At 42.1% G+C, this 12,464-nt stretch overlaps 1 protein-coding gene and 1 long non-coding RNA gene across 4 annotated transcripts in view; one reads left to right on the plus strand and one right to left on the minus strand.

Moving 5' to 3' along the window:
* The window catches only part of LOC309542115, a 33,881-nt gene extending 30,992 nt beyond the window's left edge, over nucleotides 1-2,889 (plus strand). For all 3 annotated transcript variants that reach the window (XR_014224084.1, XR_014224085.1, XR_014224086.1), the window contains one exon: nucleotides 1,372-2,889. This is a non-coding gene — a long non-coding RNA (uncharacterized lncRNA). The remainder of the gene's footprint in view (nucleotides 1-1,371) is intronic.
* CACNA2D4 (calcium voltage-gated channel auxiliary subunit alpha2delta 4) overlaps nucleotides 1-12,464 on the minus strand; it is a 172,063-nt gene that overhangs the window by 110,174 nt on the left and 49,425 nt on the right. The window contains exons 16-19 of the mRNA XM_082240685.1: nucleotides 9,873-9,947; nucleotides 7,942-8,028; nucleotides 6,229-6,300; nucleotides 916-977 (exon numbers count right to left, since the gene is read on the minus strand). Of these exons, the coding sequence (XP_082096811.1) occupies nucleotides 916-977; nucleotides 6,229-6,300; nucleotides 7,942-8,028; nucleotides 9,873-9,947 (296 nt within the window). The remainder of the gene's footprint in view (nucleotides 1-915; nucleotides 978-6,228; nucleotides 6,301-7,941; nucleotides 8,029-9,872; nucleotides 9,948-12,464) is intronic.

Below are 12,464 nucleotides of genomic sequence, written 5' to 3' on the forward strand. Positions count from 1 at the left end.
CAGCAACAAAGTGTTGCAGGATAGAGTAACCCTTCTCAAGCCAGCCACCCATCCCCATTTCCAGGATACTCTATTTCATAACCAACCCAGTTTTCCATCCCTACTCCCCACCTTAGGTCAGTTAGTATTTTGTGGCCACTGGTCACACCCACTCTTCACTGGGCTATTTCCCAATCCTTAATGCTTACAAAAATATATGTTTTGTACTTCTCCAAACTTTGATGGTTTCCCCAAGCCTGCAGCTGCCTCCCTCTGGTGTGTGGATGATGCCAGTTTGACTGCAATCAGAGTTGGATGTATGTATTTATGTTCTCCTTTATCAAAGTCCTGCTGTTCATTGAAATATATGAAGTGTTCTTCTCTCTGAGGCCTAGGCTTTCATTTTAAATACAGGGAGAGCATGTTATCTTCCACCTATATTTGGTATAGTCCAGGAAGGGCTATAGTACATGATATATCTGAACATGTAATTCGGTCCTAAAGCAGGTCTTCCTCAGATTAACCTCACTATTGAGACTACCGTGTGCTTAATTAAAAGCAATCTAGATGTCTCCACAAGTGAGCCAAGGCAAGTGGTCTGACTATGCAGATGTCTCCTACCTGCTAGCCCATATAAACATGGACAATGCTTATTTTTTAAAAAAAATGAGATGTGCTGTAGCTGATGTCCACCCAGATATCAAGTGCTGCATTTTAGATGCCCTTTTCTTTTATTCCAGAGGTGCAGAGGTAAGTTGTAGTCACTTTTTTAAAGTTATTAAATTAGTATAAATCAGAGGTGGGAAACTGGAGACCCTCCAGATGTGGTTGGATCAACCCCCAGGGGTATAACCAGCGGTCAGGGATAGTGGGAGTTGCAGTGCAGCAACATCTGGAAAGCCACATGTTTCAAACCCTAAGGACCAACCCACTCACCTAAAGGGTGTGCCGCTGATATCAGTAAAGAAATAGTCATTAGTGAGGAAGAGAACCCGTTTCTGGAAAAGAAGAGAGAGAGAAAAATCACAACCAGAAGTGTAGTTTTGTCTCTTAAATGTGACCACTGGTCATGTCCAAATAGCGGCTGCATTTCAACAATGGTAGTCAGGATCTCTCCAAAGGTCCTGCTCCGTCACCTAAAGAGTGTTATCTTCTTATTGGAGGAATTTAGAAGCAGGATTATTTTCTTGGGTGGTGCTTTTTTGGAACACCAGACAGGAGTCACTCCATACATGCATTAAAGAATCTCAAGACAAGGACAGCCCCCTGGTTAAAGAAAAGTCAAGTCATATGGATTAGAAGTGATTAATTAATTTGGTATACCTGAATTGAAAAACAACAACAACTGAATAGTATTGAGGAAAAACACAAACATATTTCACTTTTTTTTAGGTGATGCACCAACAGGTCGCAGCAGGTAACATCTGAGAAGCACTTCTCCCACTGTCACAACACTAGAATTGCTGAAAGTTGGAAGATTCAGGACAGAAAAAAATAAAGTACATTGAAGGGATTGTGACAGTTTAGGTCATGAGACTTAAGATCTACTTTGGGAGAGAAGCAGAATCCTTCCAGTAGATCTCATTGCAGCAGTGACTCTGATGAGTTATTAAATCCATATAACCTTGCTCCAGGATCAGAGGCATCCACACCAACTGCCATGGGAAGCCCTCAGACCTCCAGTTAAGCAGCCCTGCATCAAATGCTTGCCCCTTTGCTAACTCGCAGGTTGTTGTTCTTGCGGGGCCCTTTCCAAGTAGGATTATCTGTGACAGTGAGGTCTCAAACCTGTTGCCAGCTTGCTCAGACTTCTCTTGCAGGTGCACACTAGCGACACAATATGTGCTGGAGGCACACAGGATTAGAATGCAAAGACTAGCAACAGCAAAATCAATGGGCAGATTGCTCCAGCCCTGCTTCAGTACACCTCAAGTGTTGCAAAACCCTGCAAAGAGCCTTATCTGTGCCAGACCTGCCATAACTCAACAGATGGGCTAGATGGAGTTACCAAAGGGATTGGAGACATGGGAGAGAAGGTAGCAGAGCAGCAGGATCAGAGTCTCTGTCCTTGTAGCTCACTTCCACTATCACTGCAGTCACATGAGACTGTCTCTCTCTCCACCATTGCCCCTCCTCCTGCCCGTTAAGCACTAATCCTCAGTGTACTGGAAATCCATCTGGCACAATGACAGCAGGCATCGAGGGGGATCGAGGCAGAACTGTCCATGCATCACAAAGATAGATTTCTGGCTGCCAGCTGAGCATTTCAAAAATATCTTGGCTGACTTCATTAACTGGCCAAGCATGGACAGCCCAACAGCCCTGAAGGTTTGTGTGTTGGCTGCCCAGAATCAGGTGGCTTCCCTATGTTCAGCCTGCTGGGCAGGGGAAGAAAGATGCCCACCTCGACTTATAACTGTGAAAGATTCAAGGCTTCCCTCTGTGTGTCCAATTCGCATTCCTTTTATTGCATTTGGGTCACTTTTAATATTTTACTCTGGGATTCCTACCTTGCCATAAAAACTTATTGGTCCATCACTTTTTACAAAACGCCTCACAGTGACTTACAAAATATTAACATACAGAACTTACCAAACACTTAAAATCCATTAACAGAGAATAAAGCATAAGAATAATAAAAGTGTTCAGCCACCCATAAGCATAAAAAGGACAAATTCTAGTCTGCTAAAACCAGGTAAGAATCATTCCATATTAAGATACACTTGTGAAGTGTAACAGATGTCAGGATTGTAACAGGGCTTTCATCCCACCTCATTCCTGCAGCCCCTTCTAGCTCCTGAAAAGCCACTTGGTAATTCCTCTGGCATAGTGTGGGATGTGTATGTGTTCGGGGTGAGGGTGAATCCCAAAATGAGACATGCACCCTTTATGCAAGTGGAAGTACCTTCCTTTCACTGTGTTCAGGCCAGTATTTCTTAGCATAGTCTCCTATCTCACAAGGTTATTGCAAAGATAAAATAGGACAGGAAGAGAAGTCATTATATTTAAAGTAAGAGAAAACAGTAAAAAAAAAGTAGGGAAATGAGAGAAAATGAAAAATGACTTTGATAAAAATAGGCACTATTAAGCATTTTGTATTAAGAAATATCCATTTGAATTGCTGAGAGAAAATTATACTGCAGTTTTATTTTAAGGGGGGGGGAGAAAGTAATAAAAGATTTATTTTTTAAGCATTTCTGAGTAACTCTTCTGCCAGACACGAAAAGTGACAAGACACTCTCGACTATAGCAGGACATGATACAGTGCAGGGGTGCCTATGAAAGAAACGGATAAAACTTGATTTCATCAGATTTCCCCCACTCTGCCAGTTTCCTTTTCCCTGTTGTTTTTGTCTGAGTATGGATGTTAACTGGTAAAGTACATGAACTCTATATCATGCACACAGATTTACACAAAGGAGTCTTGCAATCTCAATTCCAATATTTAATTAATAAACGCTAAGGGATAAGTGAGCTATTTTGCGTAACTTGAAAGTCGACTGAAAGTCTGTGAGCGCAGAACAAGGGCAAGCAAAGGCTGAAGTTAATGTGTGTGTGTGTGTGTGTGTGGAAAAGGAAGAAGGTGAGAAAAGGCATGGAATAAAGAGCTCCCATGGGACCTTTCTTTGCTAACCTTTAAAATGCTTTTTCATTGTGCTCTGAGAGAAAGAGAAAAATATACAGTTAACTAATTGAATTTATGGATGATCCAAAAGAGCTGAAAGATTTGCATCGCCAACCTGCATAAGAAAAATGTATAGGAGCTATAAAAAGGCTAGTAAAACTGGGTAAAGACAATTGGTCTATTATTGTTGTTGTTGTTGTTGTTGTTGTTGTTACATTTATATCCCCCCAATGAGCTCAAGGTGGCATACGTTGCTCTTCCTCCTCCTCATTTAATCCCCACAACAACCCTGGGAGGAAGGTTAGGCTGAGAGACTCTAACTGGCCCAAGCTCATCCAGTGAGCTTCGTGGCTGAGTGAGGATTTGAACCCTGGTCTCCCAGGTCCTGGTCTGACACTTTAACCACTGCACTGGCTTTCAGGAGAGTTGAAGGCATCTTAAACAATGGTTAATGTATGTACTGCCTCTACAGCAGATCTCAGGTCATAAGAATATTAATATGGGGAGAAATGTTCTGTCAAGAGGTTTAACCAGACGTGGCAGTAGGGCACACACATCCGGCAAAAAAGCATGTGTGTGGCAGTGGTGGACACTGGGCCTTTAAATTCCAGCAGTGCCCTGTGTGACGCACCCACCAACCTCTTGCCTTCCATTGTTCATCATTGTTGTGGCACCCAGATTAAGGGAAGTAATAGTACTACCACTCTATTCTGTCTTGGTCAGACCACACCTGGAATACTATGTACAATTCTGGGCACCACAATTTAAGAAGGATACTGACAAGTTGGAATGTGTGCAGAGGATGGCATCCAAGATGACAAAGGGTCTGGAAACCAAGCCTGATGAGGAACAATTGAGGGAAGTGGGTATGTTTGGCCTGGATATGAGGAGACTGAGAGGAGGTATGACAGCCATCTTCAAATATTTAAAGGGCTGTCACATAGAAGATGGAGCAAGCTTGATTTTTCCTGTTCCAGAGGGAAGGACTCAAACCAATGGCTTCTAGTTAAAAGAAAGGAGATTCTGGCTAAATGTATTTCTGACAGTAAGAGATATTTGACAGTGGAAGAGATTCCCTGGGAAGGTTGTGGACTCTCCTTCATTGGAGATTTTAAGTAGAGGTAGGATGGCCATCTGTCATCTGCAGGGGGTTGGAATAGATGACCCTTGGGGTCCCTTCCAACTCTACAATTCTAGGATTCTATAACATTAGCTCAGTATTTTTGACACTGACTGGCAGCGGCTCTCGTGAATTATAATATTCTGTATTTATGCGCCTGTAATAATTGAGTATAATCATGTTACATAATGTAAATTACAGTTTATTAAGAAATAAGCAAGTCCCACAACTATTGTCTATCTCAAGGTTAAAATGGGCAGAAAAGGGCGAAAGAAACATGCAGGCCGCTGGAAAAAAAAATATTCAAAACAAAATCCATAATAAGACGGAAAACTCTAAGGAGCAATAACAGGAAAAGACATGATGGTAGGTAAGGGATAACTAATTAGGTTCCTCCAAAATGTCATAAGGCAATTAGAAATGAAACATTGTATTGCACCTAGGGAGCTTCATGACAAATAACTACAGCAATACAAATTTGCAAGAAATGATTCAATTTCACAAAAAACTGCGGTTCTGCCTCCTGAATAATCCTAAGCAGGATTTGAAAGAAGTCTTGCAAAGAACAAAATTATGTTAATTATTTTGTAATGTAAAGCTGGAAACATCCTCAAAAGTTCACTTAGTTTGACTGCCCTGCACTGGAGCAGAATATGGTTTCCTCTTATGGCTTCCATTTCCCTGGGGTGATAATGTTATGCAGGTCCTTTGTGAAGCAGAAAACAGAAGGAGGGCCATGGTAAACTTTACATTAGCAAATCTTGAAATTAATGTAAGTGATGCACAGATACAGAGTCAAAAGAAATCAAACTGCATAATATTGTGTAGTGATTGAAGGACATGTTACATAGAAGCTTGAAGACATAGGCCCTGACAGATCTCCTTTGGATGTGCATAGCAACATGTCAGGGTAGAATGGGACACATGACTTTTCAAGAACAGCCATTGTTGCCAGTGTGGTGTAGTGGTTAAGAGCGGTAGACTCGTAATCTGGTGAACCGGGTTCGCGTCTCCGCTCCTCCACATGCAGCTGCTGGGTGACCTTGGGCCAGTCACACTTCTTTGAAGTCTCTCAGCCCCACTCACCTCACAGAGTGTTTGTTGTGGGGGAGGAGGGGAAAGGAGAATGTTAGCTGCTTTGAGACTCCTTCAGGTAGTGATAAAGCGGGATATCTTCTTCTTCTTTGTCCCAGTAATCCTGGGAGCATAATGCAATCTTATTTGCTCCCAATTCTTCTTTATTCCACTAACTTCTGGAGAACTTGCTCAGTAACATTTTGGTTGGTTGGTAAAGACTGTGGCTATAGGATTCATTTTAGGTAAATCTTCAGGGATTTTTTTAAAAAAAGAGTTTAAATGTGTGACTTTTATTTATTTATTTTTTAAAAAAATCTTGTTTTGAACTGTACATTTATTGCTACATTTATGATTTTATGTGAATTTGCTTTAATTCTGTGCAATTGTTCCAAATGCAGGGTACCAAAACAAGAAATTATATACTCACCCCTTTATCTACAGGCACCTTCACATCCATTGAGAGGTCACCTGTTTCCCCATTGATCATTGCTGTTCGTAGCTGCAGAAGGGAACAGATTTGAATTAGTGCCTCCAGCCAGGATTGCGGTCATTTGCTTTAAAGTGGCCTGCAATAGGCCGGAGCCTTTGACATAAGCTTTTCTTTTCTCCCCCTTTTAGAAGCACATCTTTAGCTAAGCATAGCGGACAGCAGGTTAGGATGAGATAATTTCATTGATCACAGTCATCCTGGGGTGCAATTATCACTTTAAAACATCTGATTACTTCAATTAAGCATGGGATCTGTATCCATCAGGGCTGATTCATACTTTAAGAAGCAGTTGTGTTTGCCAAGTGCACTGCTGTCTGCTGTGAACAGGTAAAGGGCAGCAAGGGGACACAAGCCTTGATGTACTTTTTTGCCAAAAGAACTCCTCTGATCACACATTTTAACATGAGTACCTTATTATAGATCAAGACTATTGATCTACCTAGCCCAGAAATCTCTATTCTGAATGTGGGTGGCAATCTAACACCAAGCAAATATATTCTTTTACTGGAGAGGCCAGGGACCCAACTTCTAACCCATGTAAAGGACTTTGGCCTGGCTTATTCTCAAGAGTATATACTCAAATATACTAAGATATGAACTAAATCTCAATTTTGGATCTTTTCAGGTATCCTTTGCATGCTACCACTTTCAGAGGTTAGCCACACATCATCATCATCATCATCATCATCATTAGAATTAGAATTAATATACCGCTCTATACCTGGAGGTCTCAGGGCAGTTCACAGAACAATATCAAAATATAAAACCACAAAACAAAAACAACAACCCAATAACTCCCCCCCCAAAAAAAAACATTTTAAAAGGGCATAGGATGTCAATCAAATCAAACAAAGGCCTGGTTAAAAAGGAACGCTTTTTCCTGGTGCCTAAAGGTGTATAATGAAGGCATCCGGCAAACTTCCCTAGAGAGAACATTCCCGCTCTTTCCAGGAATAGGTCCACACTTTAAAGCTCCATGCCCAAGCATTGGGTTTTTTTGCTCCAGAGCTTTCCCTGCAGAAACCTACTCTTTAGGGCTCAATCGGATCAAACATCAGTTTGGGTTTTCTGCAGATTGCCATTTGCTCCAATTGAGCTTTAAAGAGCGGGTTTTCGCTGGGAAAACTCCTGAGCAAATAAAGGGTGCTTGGACATGGATCTTTAAAGTGCAAATCGTGTCTGGAAACAGCAGAAGAAAGTAAGTGTGGAGAAGCCCTTAGTCTAGTGACTAAAAGAAACCTGGCCTTTTAGTTGTTGTGCACCACAGCGATGGAATCACCCCACCCTGCAGCCCCTGCAATGGGCTCACCTGGCCCAAACTTTTGTTTTCTTCTAACGCACTGCAAAGGGTTTCCTTTTTCCAAAGGCATTGTGAACATAGGAGCATAAGAAGCCGCCTTATACCAAGTCAGACCATTGGTGCAACAAGCTCAGTATTGTCTACATTGATTGCAAGCAGCTCTTCAGTGGTCTTACTGGGAAGATTCCCAGGCCTACCTGGAGATGCCAGGTATTGAACCTTCTGCCTGCAATTCAGATGCCCTACCCCTCAGCTATAGCCTTCCCCAGTAGTTTTATTGTGACCTGCTAAGAACCCACTTTGGTGGGAGCTGGGTGAGGATGCTCTGAAATCCCAGTTTAGATACTTACAGTTTCATCCACGTCTTCCCATTCCACCTCGGAAAGATCAACACTGTTGTAGTTTGGTTTGGGCTTTAGCTTCTTCCCTTCTTTATACTGCAGTTGAGAAGTGAGACAGAAAGCATTCCTGCATTGCTCTGCTGCTTAACAACCATGAAATATACTCTTTTCAGTTTTAGAGAAAAGGTGTATTTCTGCTAGGTGATTAGATAATAGATAATTAGGCACATGTCTCTATTCCCTAAAGTATATCCAAGCACATTTATTTTTGCACAAGGAATGGTCGCTCAGTTGGTGTGAAGAACCCAGGCATTTTTCTTCCATCTAGCCCGTATCTTTTGGGAAAGTCACCTTTGCCCATCATTCAAACCACAACACACACAACCCCACAACCCTAAGCTACAACTCTCGTTGAATAGAATGCAGCCATTACCCTTAAGGCTAAAAAGCAGAAAGGAAGCACCTTCTTGCCAGGTAAGAAGTTCAAGGACTTGAAGGACTTCATTTGTTTCACATTTGTAAAGAACTAGCCTGCTTTGCAATTCCCAGGCTAATACAGACAACAGCACTTCAGTTTTTGCACATCTACAAATTTTGCAATATAACTTTTGTCTCCCCTCCCCTCTCCAAAATGCATATTAAAATATGGACTCTTTTAGGTTGAAATGCATATACAAATGTGTATTTTGAGCTAAATTAGATATCAAAAAATGTGAAACTCTGCAGTAATAATAATAATAATAATAATAATAATAAGATGATGTTCAACAGACTTATACAGTAAGCCCACAATTTATGCACATTTAACTTGTGCACATTCAGCTTTACACTGGTTGCAGGGGGGGGGAGGGCAAGGTTCTGGGGGAAATGACTTTGGCAACCCCACCCTCTGTGGGATTGAACACTATGTATTTTGACTATACACAATTTTGACTTTAGGCACAATCTCCAGAATGTAAGCCCTGTGTAAGTTGTGGGCTTACTGTAAATGAACACATGTAAAACTGACATGGTCCAGAAACAGACTGACCTGTCCATCCCTATCTGGCCCCATTTACTGCCCAAAGAAGGAAGTTGCAGGAAGATTGCTTCCTCCCCTCCTTGACAAAAAGAATGCTTGACTCAAAATGCTAGTTGCCCTGAGGTTTCAGAGCAGGAAGGAAGCATGATTTGGTCTCACTGATCAGTCAGAGGACTGAGCTTTGGTGTTTGTGTGTATGAGTTTGAGGTTGTCCTATTAAATTATTATTATTATTATTATTATTAACCACCTTCTGGCAGTGCCCTCACTGTGAGAAGTGAGGTTACAGGGAACCAGGCAGAGGGCCTTCCTGGTGGTGGCGCCCGCCCTGTGGAATGCCCTCCCACCAGATGTCAAGGAAATAAACAACTATCTGACTTTAAGAAGACATCTCAAGGCAGCCCTGTTTAGGGACATTTTTAATGTCGGAAGTTTTATTCTGTTTAATATTCTTGTTGGAGCTGCCCAGAGTGGCTGGGGAAACCCAGCCAGATGGGCGGGGTATAAATGATAAATAATTTATTATTTTTATTATTATTATTATTATTACAAACTGTTGCAAGATGCCTCGAGAACCATTGGAATGAAAGGCAGGGTACAGAGCTTCAAAATAAAATAATTATGAATGCAGTGTGGAATGTGGCTATGTGTTCATGGGTATCCACTGGCTGGTACTCATGACATCACTAGTGATGGGAGATAAGATTTTTTTCCTCCCCATTGTAAACATGCCATCTTGTGCAGTTACTTTTATTTGAATGGACAGCCACCACTCTCATGTTCCAAACGTGATAGCAAGACATAGCAAGGAATGATAGTTGTAGCACAGTAGTCCCAAAGCTAAGAATGGCATGTTTGGGATGATATCACACTGCACTGGATCACGTGAACCAGGTCTTGGTGTTTCTGGGTCACTTACCAATGGCCGGAGGTCTGGGTGAGACAAAATGTAGCCATTGTTCGTGTTCAGAAAGGCGTATCCATGGACACCCAGCTTTAAACCAAAAGTATGATAACAATTAACTTCATTAACATCCAAGCCCCTGATGCAGTATCGGCATGAGTGAAGTACTTATGCATGACAACATCCAAGGCCTTTAACTGAAGAAATGCATGGATAATATTGATGAACTGACAGTGAAAGTAATGGAACCAGGCAAAATTTGAAAATGCATCGATTAGGAACATGGGAAGATGCCTTGCACCCGGTCAGGTTATCTGCTTACTGGCAGTGGCTCTCTGCAGTCTCAGGCAGGTGTATTCCCCATCACGCACAACCTGCTTTTGTTTTTGTTTTTCAAAGAAACTGGAGGGTGCCAGGAACTGAATCTGCATGCAAAACATGTGCTCTGCTGCTAAGCTATGGTCCTCCAGGGAGCCATAAACAGAACTGAATGCATTAAATTTCACCTGGCAATTCAATCATATCCTGTTTCAGTCCCCAAATACTTTAATGTTCTTACAATATGTCAAAAGAGTGTGATGAAGTATCAGGTACATGCAAGTATGCACTCACTCACATATTCATGCACAAACGAATCTCTGGGGTTGCACCATATTTTCTACTTCAATTACACAGGAGTTGAGCACATTTAGACTGACACACAAACCAAGCCTTTAAAAAATGTCTTTAGATACAGAACTGATATTTTCATCTGATAGTTGCAGACTTTCCGTACTATAAAATAGGAGCAGGGAACATTTTCTCTGTAGAGGGCCACGTTCCCTAAGAAGTAATCTGTTAGTGGCCAGATACCAGTAGTGGATGGGGCCAGACAGGGACAGGCATTCCCTTTCTTCTCTCTTTGCCTCTGCCATCTCTTTTCCCCCTTCCTTGCTACATGATATTAAACCAAAGAACACAGGTTTCACACCCCTGCTATAAATGGTGGCAGGGAGCAAGAATGAAGGTCGCTACTTATCCTTATTTTACTGAAAAGGATTTAAGTTACTAACTACCTACATTTCCTACCAGGTCCCTCATTCAGTTATTTAGTGTTCCCAGAATAGTGTAACCTAAGAATGGAAGAACTGCCTTTAAGAATCAGATGAAAGTCCATGTAGCCCAGCAGTCTGTTTCCAACAATGACCAGTCAGATATCATTAAGGAGCTCTTAAGCAAGACATACAGGGACGTGGGTGGCGCTGTGGTTTAAACCACAGAGCCTAGGACTTGCTGATCAGAAGGTCGGCGGTTCGAATCCCTGTGACGGGGTGAGCTCCCGTTGCTCAGTCCCTGCTCCTGCCAACCTAGCAGTTCAAAAACACTTCAAAGTGCAAGTAGATAAATAGGTACCGCTCCGGTGGGAAAGTAAACACTGTTTCCGTGCGCTGCTCTGGTTCACCAGAAGCGGCTTAGTCATGCTGGCCACATGACCTGGAAGCTGTACGCTGGCTCCCTTGGCCAATAAAGTGAGATGAGCACCGCAACCCCAGAGTCGGCCACGACTGGACCTATTGGCCAGGGGTCCCTTTACCTTTAAGCAAGGCATGAACTATCCATTGCTAGCTCTTGGTCCTTGGATTCAGGGTTATATTGTCTCTGTGCACAGAGGTTCCATTTATGTACTATTATGCCCTCCTAGGGAGGTCACTTCGGTGCTGATAATGCAGCAATTTGACTTAACCCCTGGAGGTGCACTCTATTGCCTCTCGAGACAGCCAGGTGCCAACAACAAATTATGTGCAACCCAGTTCTTAGTTCTTAGTTAAGAATTTCCACAAGTTCTACCATGTATCTGGTTTGGGCTTCTTTTGGACGGAGGTTACAGGGGACATATGGCATTCTGTACTTTCTGCATTTATTTACAAATATACATGTCAAGCAACGATGGAGATTCAAAACTTAAGCACCCCAACTGATGTTCCAAAAGCTCACTGCTCTGTAATTAGATTTCAGGGAAGCAGGGGAATGAAAAGAGTGTGACTTGCTCTCAGCCTGACACTGTCTGCTCTTTCTTCCAATACAGACCTGGATCACTGCATTCTTTGGAGGAGAAGGGACCCAGAATAGTTGCTGGGTGCTCAGCAGTTTTTCCATAACTATTCATAAGTCCAAATCTCTGTCCAGATATGCCTCGGGGAATCGATACCAGATATGTCTAGGGGAATCTACAACTTAGAATCACTAAGTTGGAAGGTGCTCCAAGAGGCCATCTTGACCACCCCAATTTCATAACAATACCAACAGCACTTTCAGTTCTCCAAGTGTTGGTCCTTATGTAGCAAAAATAGAATAGTCAATGCATAAGAGCGAGGTTTCATCAGGATTAGGGTAACCCCAAGGTCTGCAGAAGTTAAAATTTTTTTAGAAAATAACTTAACATTGATTCTATTCCCACAAAACAACAAATGCAATCTAGTGAAGACTGAATGTGCTCAGTGGCCTGGAATGTTGATTGATTGTTGGGGTGGAAAGAGAGAAATGGGTGGGAGAAAGTATGGAATGGTGAATTATCAAATCATCACTAACTGACAGGAACAGCAAAAAGGAACACTCCAACTAAAACAT

Source organism: Podarcis vaucheri (genome assembly GCF_965113315.1).
Source record: "Podarcis vaucheri genome assembly, chromosome: 10".
Lineage (NCBI taxonomy): Eukaryota > Metazoa > Chordata > Lepidosauria > Squamata > Lacertidae > Podarcis > Podarcis vaucheri.